At 39.6% G+C, this 26,412-nt stretch overlaps 1 protein-coding gene across 4 annotated transcripts in view; it reads right to left on the bottom strand.

Moving 5' to 3' along the window:
• The window catches only part of rab38a (RAB38a, member RAS oncogene family), a 34,389-nt gene extending 14,358 nt beyond the window's left edge, over positions 1–20,031 (bottom strand). For all 4 annotated transcript variants that reach the window (XM_057838036.1, XM_057838037.1, XM_057838038.1 and 1 more), the window contains exons 1-2: positions 19,690–20,031; positions 800–1,080 (exon numbers count right to left, since the gene is read on the bottom strand). In XM_057838036.1, the coding sequence (XP_057694019.1) occupies positions 800–1,080; positions 19,690–19,891 (483 nt within the window). In that variant the 5' untranslated portion in view covers positions 19,892–20,031. The remainder of the gene's footprint in view (positions 1–799; positions 1,081–19,689) is intronic.
• Between the last annotated feature and the right edge of the window lie 6,381 nt (positions 20,032–26,412).

The raw sequence follows: 26,412 nt of genomic DNA, 5'->3' as shown, positions 1-26,412 counted from the left end.
TAGTCATCAGCCACCTTGTTGTCCTTGACAATGTGTTGGAATGAAACACGGGGAGGATTGACGGTCCTTACATATGGATAAAACGGAAAGGACACTTTCGTGTATATCTTTACTTAACGAGTCTAATCAAATGTACACTAAACGTGCTGGGGTCCACATTGTTGCTGACTGCAAGGCGGCTGATGCATAGAAATCCGAGCAGTTCTTGAACACGACACGAGCAATATCTTGCTCATCTGCACACGACCGAGAACTTTTTACCTACTCCTTCCTTCCTACTGCAACTCCATCTGATGACATAAAAAAATATAATAATAATAAATAAATAAATGCAACATTGGATAATTTCTCGCGGCACATCGGTTGAAAAACACTGGGCTCAGATAGGTTCAAGAACTCCCGCAATGAATTAAATTTATAAGGTAGAAAGTTGTATTGTGGGGAGTATGCATGAGGCGATTTTTCTTTCCTTACTAAATGCCACAAAGCATCCTCCTTTTTGGTGTTGTGTAAATGCCCACTGTAATTGAAAACAATTGTTGCAGTTCCAGATGCTGACATTGCTTTGCATCTAATTGTCTCTTTTGCAGGAAGCTGCATCAGCTGTGTCTTTCTTTTGTGGTTTGTCTGAAAGGCCCAGGTGAATCTATGCTGGGCCTCCAATGCATTCTCTATGCAGCAATTTTGCAGAAAGGCAGTTTGGAAGGGGTTATTGAATTTGAGGCCGATTTGGGCCGTTAATATCCCCCCTGATTGCAATTGATTAGAAAGTCTGTGTGCGCGTGTGTGTGTGTTTTACCTTAGCAGATGTCTCAAACCACCCGACAAAGCCATTCTCCTGGCAGAACTGCTCCATCTTTATTCCATTATTGGTGAGTACATCCCGTCCTTGGTCACATTTGTTAGCCAGGAGCACCGTGGCCACATGCTTCCCATTGGCTAATGTCACTTTGGAGTCCAAGTCCTCCTTCCATTTGGTGACTGCCTCAAATGAGGCGGGCCTTGTCACGTCAAACACGATGAAGGCACCCATTGCCTCGCGGTAGTATACGCGGGTCATGTTACCAAATCTCTCCTGTCCTACAAAAGACCATCACACACACATACACACATAAACATCATGCAAACAGACACACAAAAAACATAAATAGATGAGGGTGAGGATGCATAAATGACATATTTGGGAAACGTGTGCATTTTCTTAAGTACACAGGAGAAATATGGCTCCAAATGCATCTAATGTTACATTAGGCCAGCATTTGTCAAATAGTGGGGCGTGCTCCCCTGGGGATGGCACATGTGACATCGAAGAACATACTTTTATGCCGTACTGGAATAAAATCTAATTGCACATCCACTCATTTTCAAAGTGTGCTCAGTATTCTTGAACCAAACATGAGCACACAGCAAAGAGCACAAGGAGCTAAGACTAGGAGATATGACAAAGCAAATGTAGCGTTTGGCTTTGACTTTAAAAGGCCGAGTTATACTTCCACGTCAGACCTGCGGCGTCAAGGAAGACCCGATTTACGACCCTGCGCCGTAGCCTGACGTGGTCCTATTGATTTTTCAAACCCTAGCGTGACATCAACGCATATGACGTGGCGGAAATGGACTGTGGTTGGTTTGCTCAGACTGTTGTTTCCGGTTTAGCGGGAAATCACCGCCATGGTAAAACATTATTTTTCTAGATGCAAAAATGGACCAAGCCGATGGGAGTATCATCGAAGAGCAAGTCTCGTAAAGACATCATTAGGTTTGCCAAATGGCAAGGTCAGCGATTGAATATAAAAATGGAAGAACCACCGAGACGTGTGTGTTCGGAATCGAGTGGCCACACGAAGCAGTGACCCAGTCGGCCAAAAACTGCCAGCTTTTTATCACTTTATGTCGTATACTTGGTTGGTGCACTTTATCATTTATTGTGTACATATGTTTGCTGTGAGTCTGTGACTTATTTACGTGTCACACTTCAAGTATATAAAAAAATAAAGCACAGGTTTGGTGTTAAAAGAGTTGTTTTGATCTTTAATTTTCAATAACAGTTCACACACGATACATCATCACTGATTGAGAGTACCTCGGTGCTTTTTATGATAACGTTAGGATCAAGGCTTCCAACGCAGTTTGGGAAGTTCCATAGACGGCAGAAATCTGCTATGGCTTCCCACTGGCTGGTTGTAGGACACGGCAAACAAATCGGGCTGGAGGGCTTTACAGACCTCGGACAAAACGCTGGACGCAGTGCTCGACGCCAGTTTGAAGCCAGCCGCCACAGCTAGCTGGTTTTCACCCAAGGCTAGAAGAAGGCATCAAAAGTTGGACAGACCGCCTCGAAACCGTCTTCCATTTGTATGATCAACATTTATTCAATGTTGATGAGCTGAAGATCCACATTCAAGCATTCCATCTTGCATTGTTTATTTTTTCTCTGTTAAACTAGACAAGAGGAAGTCAACAAGCATGCCCCAAAACCGTACAAACATAACACAACACCCCATCTAGTGGCCTGGCGGCGAATTACAGAGCAACGCGTCACCTAGCCGGAGAACCATCGGATGTCGAATGACGCCGTTGTCGCTGCGCTGTCACCCCAACGCAGGAGCATAACTCAGGCTTAATACAGTGGGAGACGACAAAAGACCAGTTTGTTGACTGTGTCTAAAATTTTTAGCAGTCGACAGCAGGTAGCCAAATTAATTAAGAAGTCATTTAAAGATATTAGACCATAATCACATTGATTAGCCGCTTGATTTTTTTTTTTTAACAGCAAAAGCGTGCCGGAATATTGACAACAATCGTCCCGCTTTGTCAATGTTACATCAGTAAATCAGCGAGCACTATTTGTATCATATAAAGTGGCATGCTAAGTTGTTCAGTGCAAAATAACCCCACACCATAGCAAAGGAGCCGTTTCTGCCTGCAGCAAAAATAAAAACTGTCCCACTGTCCAATGACACTGTCGTTTTTGTTCTAATATATATATTTTTTTGGTCAAATTGTTTGGCATTATGTCGTAATGAGTTAATGTTGCTAATCAATTTGAATTTATTCATATTTATCAATTGTATTCCATTTTATCTTTCAGTATTAAATGGTCAAAAAATGTACCTATTAAGTGTACTTTTACAGTTTGGCTGTGACTCTGTTTTTATTTTATTTTATTTTTTTAAATTCAGGCAAAGTTATTCGCTTTAAGTCTTTTCTGTTACAAACAAAACAATGTCTATAAAGTTATATTTTTTTGGAAGTTGATAATAATTTTATAAACAAATGATACTATTTACAGTGGCAGCAGAGAGTTGGGGTGGCGCGAAAAATTTACGTCTTCCTGGGAGCGGGGGGCGTAACAGAAAATAATTGAGAAGCACTGCATTAGGTTAACACAAGGTCAGGATTTGGTCCCAGACATGACACGAAAGGTTGGTGTGTCTACATCTGAGCTTGCCATAAAAACACAATAAAGATTCAAAAGCCCTGCTGGGATGTGTTATGGAGACCTTTTTCCCATCCTCAACTACAGTGAACACTTCTAAGACTTTCAGAAGTCTTCACAACATACAACCTGCTTTTATTCACAAAGTGTTGTCCAAAGGTCTATCCTGCTAGAATTCTACAAGTAAAAATTAGAAAATTGCTTGCATTTATAGTACACCAGCACAATATATCTTTTGAACATCGCCATCGCATTGTGCGTATGCCCAATAGTCCTATCGCAGGACATACGATTGATTTGTTTCCTTTTTTTTAATGTAAACTTTTGTTTTTCTTCATTGAAGCAGCAATTGTGAAGAGACATGGCTTGTTGGATCCCTTTTATATACACCAATCATCATCATTCAAATATACTAGTAAACCCCCTTAGCCTGGATTAAATTGTATCATATGCTACTGATACTTGGGATGTCCCGATCGCATATTTTTGCACCCCAGTCAGAGTCCAAGTCACCTGATTTTGAGACTATGCTGATACGGAGTCCCGATTCGATACCCCAAAAACGTTGTGGGTTTTTTTGTTTGTTTTGTTTTGGGTTTTTTTACGCTCACGCTGACAAGAACAGCCTCTCACTTAAACAATGAATGAGTTGCGACAGCGCACTTCAGACTGTGGACCAATCTTGACAATGATTAACACATTTGTGCATTTGATCATATAGCTATCAAGGCGTCTCTGGCCAGATCAAAGCTACAAACGTGTCAATCATCTTTAGCTTTAAGTACCAAACGCCAGCTGCACTGGTGACCAAGAAAAACAGTTTGGCCGCACTGCTTAGATGGAGGGAGGGTGAGAGGCTGTACAAGTAAGGAACAGAAAAACATAAAACACGATCCTTTTCGCCCGATTCCGATCCACTGAAAAATGGTGCGATTGGCCCAATTTCCGATCACGTGATCACAAGAAAGCCCGCAAACCGTTTGCTGAGGACATGTCAACAAAGCACATGGATTACTAGAACCATGTCCTATGGTCTGATGAAACGGGCGGGCTTTCTTGTGTACCGTCTTCAGAAGAGGCTTCCTCCTGGGGTGATAGCCATGCACACCAATTTGATGTAGAGTGCGGCATATGGTCTGAGCACTAACAGGCTGACCCCCCCACCTCTTCAATCTCTGCAGCAATGCTGACAGCACTCCTGTAACGAGTCACATGACATTTTGGAGGGAAAATGACAAGCAGTAATGAATTTGGACATTTAGGGATGTGTGTAGTTTCTAAAGGGTGTACTCACTTTTGTTGCCAGGGGTTTGGATATTAATGGCTATATTTTGAGTTATTTTGAGGGGAAAATAAATTAACTCTAATATGTAAGCTGCCCACAGACTACTTTTGTATTGTGTCAAAGTGTCATTTTGGCAGTGTTGTCCCATGAAAAGATATAGATAAATATTGGCAGAAATGCGAGGAGTGTACTCACTTTTGTGATACACTGTATTATACAGGTTTGCCAAATTTCTCCACACTCAATATTGTTTATGAACACATTACAGATCATACTCAATACAACTCCTCCAGCTCATTAACCAGATTTCAGCGGATGAGTTAATGCTTGATAAGGCTAGGACTCAATTTTACATACAGTACATGGACCTGGGTGACTATTTTGTTGAGAGTGCAGGGGTCACCAAGGCCATGTCCAAACGTTTTTTAAAAATGAATATTTTGCCCCATCCATCAAGAAAATAAACTTAACGGCCACACCACCTTATTTGTGGAAAAAAAATATCATCCACATACAGCGAATAAGTGTTTTTTTTTATTTTTTTTTAAATTATTATTACGTGTTTCTTGATGTGCATCAAAGTACAGAGTGAATGACAAAAAGTAAATAAATGGTTCAACGATCGTATTTTGTCGGTCTAGCCCCTGCTTTGTGAGATGTTCGTGGGTCGCGCACGGTTGCTTATGTGTTTATATTAGGGCTGTCAAAATTATCGCGTTAACGGGCGGAAATTATTTTTTAAAAATTAATCACGAAATATTTGATGCATTTAACGCACATGCCCCACTCAAACAGATTAAAATGACAGCACAGTGTCATGGCCACTTGTTACTTGTGTTTTTTTTAGGGCTGTCAAAATTATCGCGTTAACGGGCGTTAATTAATTTTTTAAATTAATCACGTTAAAATATTTGCCGCAATTAACGCACTCGGCCCACTCAGACAGATTAAAATGTCAGTACAGTGAAAGGCCAACTTGTTAATTGTGTTTTATGGAGTTTTTCCGCCCTCTGCTGGCGCTTGGGTGTGACTTGCATATGTTATGTGGCGTAATGTCGCCCTCTGCTGGCGATTCAGTGCAGCTGATTATTTGGGTTTCGGCGCGCTTTTCTGACGTGATTATACGTCGACGCGAACTCACACTAATAGACAGTGCTATTCAGACCAGCTAATGTCCGCATCCAGTATTCAGTGGCAGTTCTCATAGCTCCATCACACTGTTTGTGTCTAATACATGCATCGCTTGTGAGTTATATTCCTCCTTTGTTTATAGTCATGAGCTTTAGATAGTTATTGATGATGTGTATTTGAATTTGTTCACATATATGGTGAAATGCAGTTACATTGTTAGATGCTTGTGAGCTAATTGGCTAGTGCTACTGCTCAAATGGACACGTGTGTGTACATTTTATGTTATTTTGTGATTTATGCAAGTTATTGACACATTGCCTTGTTATTTTCAGTTTTACAAAAATGCAAGAAACGTGCTCCTGTCAAAAAGAGATGACTTCAGTAAAGCCCATGCAACTTTGCCACACCGTCTGATTTCTTTTTGGAACTTATGTTCGCTATCTGTCAATTTGTGTACTCACACACATTGAGGACAGAATAGGGCTACTAGTTTATTTTTTGATTGAAAATTTTACAAATTTTATTAAAACGAAAACATTAAGAGGCGTTTTAATACAACATTTCTATAACTTGTACTAATATTCATCTTTTAAGAACTACAAGTCTTTCTATCCATGGATCACTTTAATAGAATGTTAATAATGTTAATGCCATCTTGTTGATTTATTGTTATAATAAACAAATACAGTCCTTATGTACCGTATGTTGAATGTATATATCCATCTTGTGTCTTATCTTTCCATTCCAACAATAATTTACAGAAAAATATGGCATATTTTATAGATGGTTTGAATTGCGATTAATTGCGATTAATTACGATTAATTAATTTTTAAGCTGTAATTAACTCGATTAAAAATTTTAATCGTTTGACAGCCCTAGTTTTTTTGTGTTTTGTCGCCCTCTGCTAGCGCTTGGGTGCGACTGATTTATGGGTTTCAGCACCAAATGAGCATTGTGTAATTATTGACAACAACAATGGCGAGCTACTAGTTTGTTTTTTGATCGAAAATTTTACAAATTTTATTAAAATGAAAACATTAAGAGGGGTTTTAACATAACATTTCTATAACTTGTACTAACATTTATCTTTTAAGAACTACAAGTTTTTCTATCTATGGATCGCTTTAACAGAATGTTAATAATGTTAATGCCATCTTGTTGATTAATTTTTATAATAAACAAATACAGTACTTATGTACCGTATGTTGAATGTATATATCCGTCTTGTGTCTTATCTTTCCATTCCAACAATAATTTACAGAAAAATATGGCATATTTTATAGATGGTTTGAATTGCGATTAATTACGATTAATTATTTTTTAAGCTGTAATTAACTCAATTAAAAATTTTAATCGCTTGACAGTCCTAGTTTATATATGTGCATTATATATTTCTTCAATACATTCGTGATGTATGTGTGATGGTGTAAGATTCCAAAGCTTTGTGAGCGTAAGCGCAGTCCCCAAATGTAAACATGGATTTAAATTATGTTTTAACGTTTTTTGTTGCAGGCACTGACGTTTCCACTGTTAAAAAAAACGGTTATCTCCGGATGTCGCATCAAACACAGAATTCGCAAATCTTCGATCTGGTCAGTTTTTAAAAACCCTCGTTTTTATTGCCCAAAATGTGCATCTGCATGTGAATGATGGGCCAAATGGGTTGCCAACAGACCCGGATTACACGGGACAACCTGGAATTTAGGAGGTTCTGATTGAACTTCCTAAATTTCAGGCTTCTCTTTGAGAGATACCCTGCTACGTGTGGACATAGCCCAAGTCCGGTCCTTGAAGGGCGCCTATGCAGCCTGTTTTCCATGTCTCCCTCCTGTAAAACACCTGAATAAAATGATCATCTTATCAGTTAGCTCTGTAGAAGCCTGATAACGATACTGATTATTTGATTTAGTATTATTCTAAAACACATTTGAGACATGGAACACAAACTGGATAGACGCCAGTAGACCACTGGTCAACAGAGCTTCTAGGATCTTTCTGAACATGATTGATGTCCTCCATTCTAGACTGAAAAGACTTACGGTACCTAAGTCTTAAACAATTCAATCATGTATAGTTCTTTATTCTCAATTGTTTTTGACCCGTTGCAGATAACAATACTTCCCCTTAGGAATTTTCTTTAGTTTTGAGACATTCAAGGTAAAACCACATAATCTGACATTTTTTTGTTGCATATCCTATATCAGCGGTCGGCAACCTTTGACACCGAAAGAGCCATTTGAACCCGGTTTCCACGGAGAAGAAAACACTGGGAGCCGCACATCTAAAATGAAAAAAAAAACCTTCTACTACTTTACCGCAGCATGTTTCTTATGAAATCCACGTGCTACAGAGAAAATTACATTTTATTCATTTAATGAACACATTTTGAACATTTTGAATTCTTGAAAAATAATAACAATGAATGTCTCTTTCAAATAAATTAAAAAGCTGAATTTAAATTGTCCATGTAGCAAACGAAAGCAGAAAAATGCCATGAGGCGTCATCCTTATATCCATTTATCTTATCTAAAATGAAGATAACACTGTATATATTGCTTTTTCTTACCTTTACACTTTGTATAAACAACTATAGTGTGGTTATGTCTTATGAAGTGCTACGGAGAAAATTAAATTTTACCGATGTAATCACAGGCGATTGAGTACGCTGCTGCTGAATTGATGTCTTTGATTTGCTGTTTTGTGATATTTTCTGCCATTTTTATGGTTCTGTCTTTGACAGTCTTCGCAGAGAGAGGCATCTCTCTGATTTTCTGCACAATTTCGTCTTTATTTTTAAAGTCCGCAAATAAGTGTTCTGAAATCTTAAGGAATGATTCTTTCATATATTCTCCATCTGTGAACGGTTTCCCATGCCTGCCTATTTCCTGAGCGGCCACAAAGCTTGCATAAGTAGTTGAATTTGCAGACTTCACCCACTTCTTGAATTGATTTTTCGTCCGGTCAGCCTTCTGCATCAGTTCCGAAACAGCTTTTTTCCTCTCTTCTCCCTCTGGATATTTTTCAGCAAAGGCTCTGTGTGTATTGTTAAAATGTCTTGCGACATTTGACCGTTTATTGTTAGCCAGTTTTTCTCCACAAATTAGGCATACTGGTAGGCCACTCTCGCTCGAGGTAAATGCAAATGAATCTGCCCAGGCATCATTGAATGTTCTATTTTCTTGAGATATTTTTCTTTTCTTACATTTCTCCATTGGCTTTGCCGGTGTAAGTACATTATCCAAACCCCTCACTATCTAAATCCCCCCGTCGGCGCTTGACAGTGACGTCTCGCTATTCTCGCTATATGATTGGCCGATGGCCGATGAGTCGAAATGCTCTCCCGTGAAATGCCTGTTTAAAAATGTTCCCGTTGTTTTTGAGTTGTAGTACCTTAAAAAAGCTTTACTTTTGATTGAGTACTTTTTGGCTGCCGCACGAACGTGGCGGCGTTTCAGCGGGTATACCAGCTTCCGCAGTGTGACGTCTATTTTGAGCGACGAAAAAATAATATCAAATAATTTAATTAATATTTTAATATTTCAAGATCACAATAATCTTCAAATTTAGAACTAAAATAATATAAAAACTAACACAAATAAAACACACTTCAATTAAATACAAAAAAAAAAAAAAATTTTTAGTAATTTATTTTCCCAAGCCAATCAGAGCCGCATTATAAGGATGAAAGAGCCGCATGAGGCTCCGGAGCCGCGGGTTGCCGACTGCTTAGCAGATGCAAATACATTATCCAGTTCACCATATTAAGGACATTGTTTGTCCTAAAAAATGGTGGCCGCGGCTCATTACTATAATGAAAATGACGCAGGTGCTTGACACCTTTATCTGTTACATACTTTAGCTTCTCAAAGCAGCCATAAAGCTAGTTTGACTGGTCATTAAAAAACTTAAAAGATTTTTGTATTATTATTCTTACAATTGTGACATAAACTAAAGACAAAGCACTGTGTGGGGCGGCTGGTGGCTTGTTGGGGCGCCTCTGTGGTGCTAGGGCCCACGCTGAAGTGTGGGTGGTTTCCTGGTTATTAGCTGTCATGGTTCTGTTCCCCTCACGGTTGAGGCATTTATTCACATATGCCCTTTAGACAGCATCTATCATAAAGGGACATTCTAGTCAGAGAGAACGTTCCCACGGCTGGTGCAGCATTATGCATTCAGACAATTAGATACGTAGATTTATCAGTGGCTTTATCTGAGACGGTAAGAATTGCTTTCGACACAGTGAGTGAGCAGTGAGTCTTGGGTGTTAAAACTTTGCAATATGGCTCTGGTTTCTTGATGTTCTCAAATTAAACAGATCCACTTCTGAGAGATTTTCAGGCCAACCGCAACTGCCTATTCTTGAAAAAGCAGTGAATAAGCCATCTTAATCGGCAGTACAGTGGGGGTGGTGGCGCGTCCCCTCATCCCATCCCTGACGGCTGGTTGATGGGGACGCGGATGGTCCGGGGGACCACCCTGGATGACGGCGGCCCCCTTGCTGGTACTGCGGGAGGAGGGATGGGCTGTGCTGGCGCAACATCCCCCCCCCCGATTGGCTGGGGGCGGCTACTGCGCCATATGTCTGATGGGATTCACGTATGACTAGCTGTTATTAGACACAGTCAAGTAGAAAAACTCGGTGTCAGGATTAGCGATCAGGCAGCATAGAATAGGATGCCCACATATCCACACTCACAAGGGATTCACACAAATACTGGGTTCTACACCTCACATAGCTGATTTGGAGAGGTGGGAATATTTGAGCAACAAACAATTCGATTACGATTCAGAGGCTACGATTCGATTATAAAACGATTATTGCTGTATCTCCCCACTTTTAATGTTTCGCACATTACTTCCAAAATTGTTCAAAAATCCTCTCAGGCTAAACCAAACTACTATTTCAGTATCAAGTTAACAGTTGAAAACAGTAAATAAAATACTCAAATCCCCATTCTGAATCAGCAGCTTTAAACTACATTCAATTAATTTAATGTTAGGAATCTACCATTAAAGTTGTTAAAATGGCTCCCGTTATTTCATAATTTCCCTTCTGTTTACTTTCAACATGTGAAAGTTTTAAAACTGTTTCATCATTTAAAGATAGATTCAAGTCCAGATTTGGCCAATTTAGGAGTATTTCATATAAAAAGTTAATTAGGTTCGCTACAACAGAGCCTTCAAGAGAAGCTGCTTTAACTGCTCTAAGATGGTGGCTGTTTACTAACGCCGGCAAGTCTGTCATTTCGCACTTAGTTCTCTATACATGTTCTCGGGCCGCCGTCTGTCATTTCGCATCTAGTTCTACATATATTTGATATCTATCAGCATTACGTGGCTGTCTGTTTGTAGCAACTAGCAACTGGGCGTTGTTTGTAGTGGCTGTTGGCCGAAGTCAGGTATTATTGTTTTTTTTTTAATCTAGCGGCATGAGTTGAACATAATATTTACTCTCGGTCCATTCTTCATTGCGTCCTGAAGACCGCGCTAACTGTGTTTTAGTTCCGCTTTACCTGGTATAATTCAATAATCGGAATTGGGATGTCTGTGAATCGTTCTCGAATCTTCCATGGCCGAATCGCGAATAATCTAAGAATCAGAAATTTCGCACCCCTCTACTTATTTGTGTACACGTCACCCCTCCCAATCACTTATCTTTATGACCCCCCCCCCCCCCTTTTTCTTCTTGGTGATCAGGGCCCGAAAAGGTGTCAAACGGAAATACAACTAGCTAACGATAGCACCAACATATTCATAGTTAGTGTAGGCGTTCAATGTACTTGTTGTTGTTGTTGTTGTGCTTCTTTTGCTCTCTCTCCTTCTTTCTTTTGTCCCCCCCATAATACCTTTCTATTCCCTACTTTTTCCTAATAAACGAGGCACGCTGAATGATCACAATGGGAGTATGTCATCGTCCCATGTGATACATTCAGACCAATCAGACACGCAGATTTCCATTCTCCGTTTCAAGCAGCTGAACAGGACAAGTGTAAAAAAAAAAAAAAATAATAATAAATAAATAAATAACATACGTTAAGCAATTATTTCGTCACTTCATCTTTCATCTGTTATTTGCTTAATACTGTACAGTGTCAGCTGTTTTAAAAACGTGGGGCTGGTACAAACACATTCTACATGTGCCCCACGTTACTAACAACTACTAAGACTAATAAACGTGTGCAAAAAAATGGATACAGAAATATATAATTGCAGCCCTGTTGCCAATACACTTGACAAAAAGGAGACTCGAGAATCAATAATAACATCGATTCACATTCTTACCACTGCTAAATGTGTGTTCAAAGGTACTTATAGCGTATTTACTGTGCATTCTGGTGAAGAAGGCCAAGTTTATTATTTGAATGTTTAATTCTTATGATAGTAATGATCAAGTTCAAAAGCTTTTAGTATATTGTTCCAGAACTGTAGTCTTCAGGTAATGTTATTTAAATCTTATGTCTTCTTAGTTCTGATATTGCCAGCTGTTTTGATTTGTGTTACAGCTACTTGATTTTCATTGAGCTAACCTATAACCTGTCAGGTGAATTGTTTACATTTCTTGTTTAATGTTAAGTGCATTAGGACTCAAACTACAAGATACTTTGCTATCCAGCAAAACAAAAATATAGGTGTCATACTGTCATACATATATGATATTTTAGTGGCACAGTGGACCCTTGTTATATGAACATTTTAACTTACCTTACCTCGAGTTTTTCACGATACAAGCATCGTTATGAGACAAAATGAGTCTCATTAGGCGAACAGATTTTCACCATATCAGTGCCAGAAAAGCCTCTTTCGCGTTTAGCTGTCCGAGTGCCTTCCTGCCAGGTGGCATGCAAGCTCTCCCTTGCATTGTCTTTGCAAGTTTCTCGGTATCCCGCTAGGGGGTAAACGAGCATCTAGCATCAACAAAATTCCCCATCTGCCTCATTGTCTCCAGTGATGGAATTTTGTATTGAGATGCATCCAAATCATTTGTGCTTACAAGTGAACATTAAACAAGTCTTGCAGAAAAATGGCGACCAAAGACAGTGGTGAGAAAAAGAAAAGAATACTCAGAAATGAAGCAAAAAGCAAAAATGTGTTGGCGATTTTTGTACTGGTTCCTCTACATACGAAGTTAATTCGTTCCAGGACCTTGTTTGTAAGTCAAAATGGTCATATGTCGAGCAAGATTTTACAATAACAATATATTATAATTCCATTAATTTGTTCCACAGCCCGAAAACCTACACTAAATACTTAATGAATACTGCTGGGACTTTTGCAAATAGCAATTACACAGAGAAAAACAAATAAATTATGAAAAATAGGAATAATAATAATATAATAATAATAATAATAATACCTGTAATGATGTAACGAATCGGGTTCTAATGTGGCAAATGTGTTTTGGGTGGTGTACCTGAACGCACTGCGTGGCTGACGTAACAGAACGAGGGAGGACTTTTTACTTTCATTTTTCATGTTCAGCTGCGGCAGACAGTAAGCATGTTGTGCTGCACAAGTTCTGAAATAAATTATTTAAACCTGATAAAGCTGGCGATTTTTTGGGCGATCTTACAATCATAGTAATCGTCACCTTAAGTTATAAAGACTGGCGAAAGGAGGTCGGAGGAGGACCGTCGCGATTGTAGACATTCTACAGCCCTATTGTCGAGCCAGTTCACGGACAAGCACACCACGCTCATATTTTTCTATCATTTCCATCTTCATTTCAATGGTAAGCCTCACCTTTTTCCTTTTTTCACTACCTGGACAAACATTCTTGGAACCCATGCTGAGTTCTCTCACAAGAAAATCTGTTGTGCATCTGTCTTGCAGGAAAACAAAGAAACTGCGGCGCTGTGATAAATCATCTTATTTTCGAGTATGTCGTCTGATGTAGAAACAAATGGCAAGACAAATTTCAAGTTCTACAATCTGCTAAGTGCTTGTATATATGAATAACAATGTTATACAGTATGGAGAAAATACATTCATGATATGAACACATTCATCTTATGAGCTTCGTCATGGATTGCGCTCGTATCATTATGGTCCACCGTATTATGATTTGTATTGCCTTTTAGTTCATGTATCAGGATACCAGTGTTGTGCATGAATGCGTTCAAGAACACCTTCATATTTTGGGCCAACGTGAACGCATCATATTTTTGTCTCATGAACGTTATTGTAAACGCGCTCATTCTAGCGGTTGTGAGCGGCGTTCATAACCTCTTTCATTGTTAAGTACCGGTGTTGTGCAGCAAAGAGCATACGTGACTACTGCAGTATGTGTGATGTCTACTCTTTTCTATAACCTAACTCTCGCGCACATCTCACTGGATATTATATAACAGAACAGTGATTTCCCCCATCCCCCAAGTCTCATCCCATTGGCTGCGTGAACCCAAGGTGACCATGGGACACGATGTCCGTATACCACATTCATAAGTTCAGAATTAGAACCTTTCTGGCAAAACTCTAGATAAAGCCATAAGCTAAAAACACTATTAAAAAAATAAACATTAATAAAGGAAAATTATCCAACCTGGTAAGCTGCCTGAGGCTGTCATGGGTGTGTTGTTTTTGCAAATATGGCAGCTTTTGCTCCCGAAGCTTTTATGCGGTGAATAATCATTCTTTTACATTCGGTTGGACTTTATTTAGCATCTTTGTATAATACTTAAAATACTTGCATCAAAAACATACTTTTGCAACATGAATACGGCGTAAATAAATGCTTAACGGTACTGGGAAGATGCGATGAGAGAGAACTTTCTTTCGTGTGCATCCATGACCAAATGTAAGTACATAATTCCTTGATTTGTAGAAAGTTTTGGGTGTTTACTTTGGAATCGTTGCATTTGCGGCCGTTTGTAACGTTACGCGCATGTGCAGGACCGCAAAGTTTCTGATGGTGTACAAAATCTGACAGAACGCTGGCTTAGTACCAACATTTAAGTGAGAACAGGTCAGTAACAACACAGATTTGAAATTGAATATGAAGATGAATCTGACACAGTTTCAGTGTTTCAGTGGAAAAAAATAATTGCTGTCCGTGGTCCTATTATCGACTCTGTCAATAATAGCTTGCAGCAATTATTAGTGGAGAAGAAAGAACTACAAATGTTAAAAAATAAAACGTAAACAAAAGAAGAACTACAAAGTACAAACGTTCATTTATTTAACCATGACCTTTATATCAAATTTTTGAACTATGAAGTATGAATTGAACAGTTTATTTTAAAAATTGTGAACTGCAATTTCAACTAGTTCATGTAGAAAATGAACTTTCCCAACACATTTGTACAGTGGGGCAAATAAGTATTTAGTCAAACACTAATTGTGCAAGTTCTCCCACTTGAAAATATTAGAGAGGCCTGTAATTGACAACATGGGTAAACCTCAACCATGAGAGACAGAATATGGAAAAAAAACAGAAAATCACATTGTTTGATTTTTAAAGAATTCATTTGCAAATCATGGTGGAAAATAAGTATTTGATCACCTACAAACAAGCAAGATTTCTGGCTGTCAAAGAGATCTAACTTCTTCTAACGAGGTCTAACAAAGCTCCACTTGTTAACTGTATTAATGGCACCTGTTTTAACTCATTATCGGTATAAAAGACACCTGTCCACAACTCAATCAGTCACACTCCAAACTCCACTATGGCCAAGACCAAAGAGCTGTCGAAGGACACCAGAGACAAAATTGTAGACCTGCACCAGGCTGGGAAGACTGAATCTGCAATAGGTAAAACGCTTGGTGTAAAGAAATTAACTGTGGGCGCAATTATTAGAAAATGGAAGACATACAAGACCACTGATAATCTCCCTCGATCTGGGGCTCCATGCAAGATCTCGCCCCGTGGCCTCAAAATGATAACAAGAACGGTGAGCAAAAATCCCAGAACCACACAGGGGGACCGAGTGAAAGACTTACAGAGAGCTGGGACCACAGTAACAAATCAGTAACACAATGCGCCGCCAGGGTCTCAAATCCTGCACTGCCAGACATGTCCCCTTGTTGAAGAAAGTACACGTCCAGGCCCGTTTGCGGTTCGCTAGAGAGCATTTGGATGATCCAAAAGAGGACTGGGAGTATGTGTTATGGTCAGATGAAACGAAAATTAGAACTTTTTGGTAGAAACACAGGTTCTCATGTTTGGAGGAGAAAGAATATTGAATTGCATCCGAAGAGCACCATGCCCACTGTGAAGCTTGGGGGTGGAAACATTATGCTTTTGGGCTTTTTTTCTGCAAAGGGACCAGGACGACTGATCTGTGTAAAGGAAAGAATGAATGGGGCCATGTATCGAGAGATTGTGAGTGAAAATCACCTTCCATCAGCAAGGGCATTGAAGATGAGACGTGGCTGGGTCTTTCAGCATGACAATGATCCCAAACACACAGCCAGGGCAACAAAGGAGTGGCTTTGTAAGATGCATTTCAAGGTCCTGGAGTGGCCTAGCCAGTCTCCAGATCTCAACCCCATAGATAATCTGTGGAGGGAGTTGAAAGCCCCTGTTGCCCAACGACAGCCCCAAAACATCACTGCTCTAGAGGAGATCTGCATGAAGGAATGGGCCAAAATACCAGCAACAGTGTGTGAAAAGCTTGTGAAGAGTTACAGAAAACGTTTGGCCTCCGTTATTGCTAACAAAGGGTACATAACAAAGTATTGAGATGAACTTTTGGTATTGACCAAATACTTATCTTCCACCATGATTTTCAAATAAATTCTTTAAAAATCAAACAATGTCATTTTCTGTTTTTTTCCCCACATTCTGTCTTTCATGGTTGAGGTTTACCCATGTTGACAATTACAGGCCTCTCTAATATTTTCAAGTGGGAGAACTTGCACAATTAGTGGTTGACTAAATACTTATTTGCCCCACTGTATGTGTTGGGATACATATCGTATCGTGACCTCTGTATACATACGTATACTAGTATATACGTACTATATTGTGACACTGTTGGCAATTCCCAGCTTGAACGACTACCACTACTTCTATTAACTTGATTTTATCGTAGACCTTTTCTAGATTAAAAAAAAGTATGAAGAAACAATTTATAAATACATACTTTAGTAATAAAATGAATCTTCATAAGTTCTCAGTAGATATTCAGCATAAGAGCCAAAATTGGTTGGCTCCACTTGCCTTGAGTCAATGTCTTATATTAAATAAATCCTTCAATTTGCTGAATGCTTACCTCCGAGGAAAACGTTTAACATCGCTGTTATAAAAAGGATACTCCCACCAAGGTGAAGCACTAAGTAACAATGCGATCCCACTAATTCACACACAACTAATTGAGTAACCTGAGAAAAGGCTTTTGGCAGAACATTTACAGTTTCTTCTAAGTGGGCCACAACGAACACTCTTGGTATACAACCCGCTAGGCCTTAAATCTGGCTCACATGAGGCAGAGACACATGACTGCTTGTGCTTAGTGAAGAAAGTGCAACGGAGGGCTGTGAGCAGCAGGTCAACCTCAGCAGACATTCACGTGAGATGATCCTGCTATTGGAAACTTTGGTTCTGTTCTCTCAGCGACACACCATCATTCGTTATCAGAACAATCAAATGTCAAGAACTGGGTCTTTTGTATCGGTATTATGGGCTCTTAGTCTTTGCACATACTGTCAACCATGGCTTCATTTCCTTTGGGGGAATGGTGGTTTAACCCTTTTCCAGTTAGGGGGACTATAACAGTTGTATATAATGTCTCATGTAAACATCTGATTATGAGGCTTTTAACAGATCGATTTTTGGGGGGGGGGTTACAGAACACCACAAAATTTGTTCTTGAAGAACCGCAAGCAGTAGCATGACTTTTGTTGGTTTCCAATGTGCACATCGATGTTTTAAGCAACCACAGATTTCACGGCAATTTTGAACACATGATTACATTTATCGCTCTTTCCCAGAACTTGCTTTCCCTTTACACTGCTGTGCATGATTATGCTGAATTAAAGGAGATACTGTAGACATACAGTGGGGAGAACAAGTATTTGATACACTGCCAATGGGTTTTCCCATTGACTGTGTATCAAATACTTGTTCTCCCCACTGTAAATAAAGAGATCCCAGGACTGAAAATTAACTTTAACAGCAACGTTTGCTGGGTCCAATGACAACATATAGGGTAAGATTGGGCTCAACCTACTCATAACGACGATAAGCAGCCCTACACTATTTTTTTTTTTTTTTGCTTCTCTATGGACACAAAGCAGATAACCTGTTTACTTCCCATGTCTGCCTGACTTCTTTTGAGGTTATTTTTCTGTGTAAATAACAGAGAATGTATTCGCATATTGATAGCACTTATCTAATGTAACCACAATGACACCAAATGTGCCACTCATACCAGATTAAATCATAGGGGAAAAAAATGGATTTTAAAATCTAGAATGGTCCATGCCATTCACTATGCTTGTATCAAAATCATTTAGAAGTTTACATAACTTGACATAACAATTTCTTTGCCTCGAAATGTGATAAATTAGCATTTCTTGGCATGAACCGGTGACTGCAGAGGTCACAATTCTTTTCAGAGCTGTAATTGAATTTGGAACTTTCCACAGAAGAGATGCCACTTATGTGTGAAACAGCTGTAAACATGCAAAGTGAGATAGTCACATGTTTCTAGCCATCCCCCTTGCACATCACATGCACACTATGCGTCTGTATACTGATGTCATACGTATTGAAGAAATTAAACCTTTCATGCAACAATTAAGAGTTTGTTTTTTTTTTTCAACCCTAACAGGACACTCATTTAACTCATTGGTTGCCCGTTGTCATTTTGACTGGAGGGGGCGAATTGAAAGAATGTTCATTCGCCCCTCCCAGTCAAAATTAATTGGATGGCTGATGTTTTCAAACGGTACTGAAAGTTGAGCAGTTCACAACCAGTCTTCCAGGTTTAAATTGGACAATATAGCCATCAATGGCATGCAATGATATTCCTAGGGAAAAAAACAACTTTTAGTTGTTAGTTTAATAGCTTTTAGAGTTTTACTTGGGGCTGTAACCAGAGTGTATTTCATTTTTTTGTAAATATTTTAAATAATGTATTTTCATGATTGATTCATATGTTATCAATATTTAGGGTTAGGGTTAGGTATATGAAAATGATATACAAATTATAATAATAATTAGCTAATCATTAAAAATATATACAAAAGTAATTGCTGATAGCTATATATTTTTTAAATTGCCAAAAATAGCCACATGCCCTATAAACGATTAAAGGTCTTTAGTGTTTTGATTACATATACTGGACTGTCTCAGAAAATTAGAATACACAATATTCTAATTTTTTGAGACAGTCCTGTGTATATATACAGGACTGTCTCAGGAAATTAGAATACACAATATTCTAATTTCCTGACTGTCTCAGGAAATTAGAATATTGTGTATTCTAATTTTCTGAGACAGTCCAGTAGATTACATATATAGCAAATAATACATTTTATTTAACTGTCGTGGTCGCTGTCCCTGAAAGGGTTAACTTGACCAAAAAAAACCCATTACAAAATAGGCATTTAATGTTTTAACATGGACTTAATTCAAAATAATAGACTCTGTGCTGTGATGTTACGCTTGCTGAAAAAGGGAGAGAAAAAAAAAGGTTCATTGTGGTTGGAATAACACAATTAATCACTCAATTGCACTCCTCGTGCTACTTATGTATTAGTCTATTACTCGCTACTTATGCTTCTTTGCTAAAATAGGCTTGCAACATATTTTTTTTAAATAAATAATCACATTCCCTTTTGTTAAATACATAATTTTGTAAATAGCGTGCATAAATGTGCTTGAGTGGTAACTACCTGCGATGTCCCACAGCTGAAGACGTACGGTCTCCTGGTCCAAGTTGAGCACTTTGAGGGCAAAGTCTACCCCGATGGTAGCTCTGTAATTTGGGCTGAAATTGTGGTGCACATAGCGCTTGATGATGCTGGTCTTGCCTACGCCCAGGTCTCCTATGACCAGGATCTTGTAGAGGTGCTCCTTAGTGTGGTTGTTCTGCATGGCGGGCGAGGCTAGGAGGTCCAGGGCCAAGCATTAATCCACTCGAGTGGAAGTGGCCGCGAGACGAAGTGAGGTGGAGACTCGCGAGTATGAGAGGAAAGGGAATGTGAACTTGGACTCACCCACTCCACTATGGGTGGGTGGAGGAGGTGTTTGGAACTTGTGACTGACCCGGAGGGCCGCCTTTGGCCGCTGTATGTGCTTCAAGTCGCGAGATGAAGTTAAACTAGGTAACCTGAGAATCCTTGCATTCCATGTTATCTATATTGTGTAAATGTTCCTAATGCTAGGGCGTTTAACAGTAGTACACACATTAAACCTCACATTCTGCATTCCCATTACAGTGGTACCACTACTTAGGAACATCTCTACATGCAGATTTTTTCAGGTTAAGACACGCCTCATTGGAAAATAATGCCTCTTGTTACGAGAGAAATTTCAGGATACGAAAGGCAAAAATTTGGGATTCAGTACTCTCAGCCAGAATTTATTGACCATAACATACTTATAGCTGCTCTGCCGTTGGCTATTGCCTAATATTCCTGGCATCCAGCTGGCTACGACGAACCTCTACTTTTTTGTGTATGTGTGTATCCCAGCGTCCTCTTCATTTGCCCCTTGTGGGACGACAACTTTACATGAGTGTATTAACTTTTATTCTTTACGCTATTCTTGTTTTTTTTTACATTATGCACAGCACAACTGATTTTATGTTTATTGTGCAATAATCATACGCAGAGCTGTGGCCGAAAGGTGTCTTTGCATGTAGTTGACTTTCCTATGTATGATTTTAAAATTAAGAGTTTTCTGGTAAAATATTGTCTATAAAAGTCGTAAAGCAACAAAAAAAACAACAAAAATGAAAAAAATGAACAAAAAAAGATATATTTATAACAGGTAAAAATTATTTTTCGAACAGATCATGTCACTAGCACCTTAGACTGTCAGTTGCTTTGCTTAGCCAAAACCACCCAAGGACCGAAGAGGCAAGATGGATATTCGTAACTTTTTCAAACCTAAGCTTTCAAAAGCGACAACTGCTGAGCAAGAACCAAGGGTTGAAAATGTGGACCATTTTGACCCACAAAAGACGCTAATTGTACAACAGAGTCACCACCGGTGGCTTGCCAATGTAGTTACCCCCGTCAAAAATTGTATCCCCTGCCCGCGGGAGCATTCACACACACATTAGTTATGGGTTATGTCGACTTAAACAATTAGACAATTAATTGAAGCTATAAAAGAACCACAGTTATATATTTTGGACCTCGACGTTTATTAAACTGGAGAAACTATATACAGGTATTACAGTAATAACAGTTATAGATCATCCTACGAGTAAAACAGTAAAACATTATTATTATTATTATTTTTTTTTTTTTTTACGTTCAGTAAGTATTTTACGCTATACGACAAAAAAAAAGTTTTTTTTTTTTTTTGATGGATGGGACATGTTTTAAAACCTTGTAGATAACTAGATCACCAAAACACTGAAATCAAGCAAATCAGTGCAGCGCAGGCAGTAGCTCCGCCCAGGGGATACAGTTTTTGACGGGGGTAACTATGTGGTAACTACGTACTATATTCAATGGTAGATCTTGGCGAAAAGTATAACTGTCCTAAGCAGCTTCCCCTCAAGAATGATGGGAAACGCTCATTTTCAACTTATGATAAATATTCTTGTAAGTTAATTTTATTGTTGACACTGTGTTTTGAGGTCATCAACATGTTGTGCCCCCCTCCCCAAAAGTCAAACTCCGCCTATCACAATGATCTAATTGTAACGTGTATTTGTTACTTGTTTTGATGCATTTTATAAGAGATTTATGTCTGAATATTGCTATGACCGGATTAGGGCATTTACATGGAAAACTCTTCTCCACTTACGAAATGTTTAAAGTTAAGAAAGTACTTCTAGAATCAATTAATTTGGTAAGTAGAGTTACCACTGTGAAATTATGTATTCACTGTGTTTTCTAACATCTTTTTGTAGCTGTAGAGATATTTGTTCCTGTGTGTTTGTTGATTTTACTTGGAACATTCCTTTCTGTGTCGTTCGTCTTTCTGACTATAAGATAAAGAGTGCAGCTCTCAGCTTCTTCTCTGAAGCTGCTAACACAGCTGCCTATTGAAATTCCACTTTCTTGTGAGTAACTTCATGGGTTAAGATGGGGGCCTGCCTATTCGCATTTGGAATCACAAAAAGTGTATGCGTTGAGAGGTTAAGGCAAAGCTTCTCAAAGGCACCTGGGGCACTCGAGGACATATATCCTGGCCGGCTAGTTTTTGATTATTCTTTCCTTAATAAATGTATTTATCGTAGGTGAATATTGCTTTCTTTTTGTTTCTGAATCGTGTGTCAACATTTCCTGTTCATTAAGGCAATAAAAGAACATGTGAAAAGAGAAAATCAACAATTTTTTTCTTTATAGCTCAACAAGCTTTTCCACATTACTTGGCTAATTCTTTTAAACAGGGAAAGCATGACATAATCACAAATTCAACCTTCAGTAACAGCCGGGTCAGCTGTTGTGCTTCAAAAGTCAAAAGCCAGGACTTCCGGGACGCGTATGGAGTAGACGCGGGTTTTTTGAGCTCCCATCCGCCGCTTCATATTTTCCTTTCTTTAAGCCTCACCTACACTTTTTTTTTTAGGTAGAACTTGACGTCTTCGTGACTATTTGCGGATATCAGCCTAAAGTCCTAAACAATTTCGAACATGGCAACAAAAGCTACCAGAAAGAAGTGTGACACGCTGGCCCCAGCCGTACCCGAGGATTGCATGGAGGCTCTTGCGAAGTTACTCGAAGAGCATAAGACTGCACTTTCCGCGGAGTTCAAATCGGCAATCGCACCGCTGGAGGCGAAATTGGACGTCGTGCAGACGACAATTATTGATCATGGGCAACGTATTTCCTCACTCGAGGCGAATGCTAACGAACTCAGCGACAGAATGGAAGCACTTGAAGCCAAATGCGCGGCTATGGAAGACAGCTACAACAAGCTAAGAGCCAGAACCATCGATCTCGAGTCACGTAGCCGCCGCAACAATATAAGAATAGTTGGTCTCCCTGAGTCGATTGAAGGCACGCAGCCCACATTGTTTTTCGCCGAACTATTGAAGGAAATCATCGGCGAAGAGATCCTCGTCGATGCCCCTGAGCTCGACCGGGCTCACAGACTACTTGTAGCCAAGCCAGCTCCAGGATCCAAGCCTAGGGCGGTGATAGCACGCGTCCACCACTACCAGACGAAGGCGTTGATCATACGGGAAGCCCGAAATAGGAGAGGCAAGCTTACCTACCGAGGAACACCGGTTGCCATCTACGATGACTACTGCCCTGAAGTGGTGGAACAACGCCGGGTTTACGCGGAGGTGATGTCGCGGCTGTATCGACAAGGCTACAAACCAGCGCTCCTGTATCCAGCCAGGCTACGGATCACCACCAAGGACGGGAGGAAAAAGTTCTTCACTTCTGTGGAAGACGCCACAACCTTCTCGAAAGCACACCGTGACAAAGCGTCAGGACCCTCGGCTGGAGAGTAGGGGTAAACGCTAACATTTTAGTTGATCTCCGCGTTGACATTTGACTACCTTTGAGGCGTCGATAACCACAGTGTTTTCTCCGGTCGCCTCTCTTTTCCATTTCCTTTCCCCCCTCTCCTATTTAGATCACAGCACAATTGACTGATGCGCTGATTCTTAATTTATTTTGATAATCATGTTTTTGTGTCGCATTTACTATTTGACTGGGGGTTCTGATGCTGTTATGTTAATAGTTCAACCCGGCGAATGCTTTCATTATTTTTATTTGTCATCATTTTCATCATTATTTAATTTTGTTATTATTATTATTTTCTTTTGTCTGTTTACTTCTTCAGCCTTTCATGCTGGGCAAAACGATTAGACACATTGGGGCTACTAATTTAGTGGCACTGTTGCACATATGAGAGTGGGATCGAGATTAAGTGGATAGGAATTAGGAAGTAAATGTATCGTATAGGGAAAGTTAGGAAGAGCTTGCAACTTACTGTTGCTATCTGTAAAGTTTTTTGGAAGGTTTTTTTTGTGTTTTCTTATTTATTTCAATGGGTTGGGGAATGGGGAGGGAGAAGCAGTTCTTCATGCTCTAATTTAGGCACTTTAAGGGCTTGTACTTTTATTTTTTATTTTGATGATGATGTGGCAGCGCTATCACAAAGCTTTATATTATATTATGTCAGTACCAATATACTCTGCAGATTAGACAATACATGAATGGTGATCTTAATTTGGTAAGCTGGAATGTCAAGGGCCTAAATCATCCAATCAAAAGAAAGAAGGTATTTAACCATCTAAAGCAGTTTAAACCAGACATCGTCTTTTTGCAGGAGACACATATACGAGCATCTGAGCACCTCAGGCTTATGACGGGCTGGTCAGGGCAGCACTTTCACTCTGCATTTGAAGCCAAGGCAAGGGGGGTTTCTATTTTGGTTGCCAAACATATGCATTTTGAACCAGACAATGTCACAGCTGACTCAAATGGGCAGGGGCGGACTGGTAATCTGTGGGTTCTGGAGGATCACAGAACGGCCGGTGCCCTGGACGGCCGGCGGCCGCCATTCATTATGCATCACTGTTTTTATCCCCCCTATCCTCTGATTATCTACAGTTCGCATCCAATCCGACAGGTGGCAGCAATGCGCCTGGTTTTTCACCGCCAATCTGATAGACTAGGAACGACGAAAGTACAGAGTAGCCTTCATTGGTTCCTTCCTTGTGGAAGCAAAATAGCGACGAGTGTTAATGCACAATATGGATGGTGGTGGCAAAAAAACTGAAAAGAGCAGGGTGGCGCGGAGAAGGTTAGAGAGAAAAAATTAAAGAAACTGGAGAGTGAAGCATTAAAATGTCATAAATCGACAAATATTTTCGCAAGCAGCAGTCTGGCTGCAACGGCCACGTCGGGTAACAACAGCTCAGCTCCCGGCGATGGTGAGAGGGAGCTGCAGCCGCTCTGACGTGCAGACGGTGCTGGGAGAGAGAAAAGAAGAGGGAGGGGGCAACGATAAACTGTTGGAAATTCCCCAGACAAGCGCAGGGCAAGTAAATTGGGATGAAGAGGGTTACTTGCTCTGTAAACTGGCAATTGTTATCCATCAGGTAGCTACATTTTAAATCAAATAAATGACAATTAAAGGGTTAGTGCCAGCTAGTCGATGTACCCGTTTGCAATCGTGTCAAGTTACAGTATGCTAGTCCTACTATCCCTCTCCTAAGAAAAAATATTTTAGCCGTAAAACAATGTATGCACACGCAGCATAGCAATATTAATTCAGAAGAAATATAACAAAATATTAATAAAATGAATGGTTTTACTTTAAAGTTTAGGTAGTTAAATTGATGTTATATACATTATTAATCATTTATATATCGTTTTGTTTTCTGGTTAATACTTTCCAATGAAGTTTATGTATACAGGATTTGTCTTGAAATGTGTATTGTATTTTCATTGAAATTTATTATTTGTATGGCAAGATTAATTATGGCAGGGGTCTCCAAACCGGTCCTCAAGGGCCGCTGTGGGGCCTGTTTTTTGTTTTAACCGATCGAGTACCGACAGTTTAACCAATGAAGTTTCTGCTAAAACAAGCAGCACCTGACTGCAATCAACTGATTACACTTGTAAGACACCAGATTGGTGCAGAGGTTTTGTCTTGTTTTGTTGGAATGAAATCCTGCGCCCGCCGCAGCCCTATGTGGAATAGTTTGGAGACCACTGAATTATGGCATAAACAATGAAGTCATTTTATAGACAGAGATCTATAGAGATATATTATAATCAATTGGATACGTAAAACTTGCTTTGAAAAATAAATTCTTTCATTTGTTTATTCAGGTTGATCATAGAGCTAGTACAGAAAATGAATCCAACTCCAGTTCAGCCTTGCAGTACTTTGAGCGCCCGTAGTCAGACAGTCACAGTCTAGACACATTTTCTTCATTTTTCTCTCAAAGTGCACGAAATTGGTGCATTTTACAATAAAATGTAAAAAAAAAAAAAAATTCTCCCGGGAGGGGCATGTTCCCGGACCCCCCTATGGGGTCTGTGTTTCCCTTCGAATAGCGATTCTTATGGGCTGGGCTGAGTCAAAGTCCAGGGCTGCTTTTTAGTCCCAGTCCGCCCCTGCAAATGGGAGATATATAATCGTTACTGGGAAACTTTTTAACACCAAAATTATATTTGCTAATGTTTATGCTCCTAATACGGATGATGTCCGCTTTTTTGATAATTTTTTCTCCCTTCTTAATGGGTTGGATACACATTACTTAGTTTTAGGGGGGGACTTTAATTGCTGGCTGGACCCGAGTCTCGACCGCTCCTCCAGCAGATCAGCAGTAGTGAGTAGATCTGCATCATGTATTCAATCATTCATCGCTGAATTTGGGATTTCGGATATATGGCGTTTTCTTAACCCTAGAGAAAAACAATTCTCTTTCTTTTCCAGTGTCCATCACACTTATACTAGAATTGATT

This window comes from Corythoichthys intestinalis, chromosome 6 (assembly GCF_030265065.1).
Source record: "Corythoichthys intestinalis isolate RoL2023-P3 chromosome 6, ASM3026506v1, whole genome shotgun sequence".
In the NCBI taxonomy this organism is placed as follows: Eukaryota; Metazoa; Chordata; class Actinopteri; order Syngnathiformes; family Syngnathidae; genus Corythoichthys; species Corythoichthys intestinalis.
Note: the sequence above shows the minus strand (reverse complement) of the source record. Positions and strands in the feature narration are given on the sequence as shown.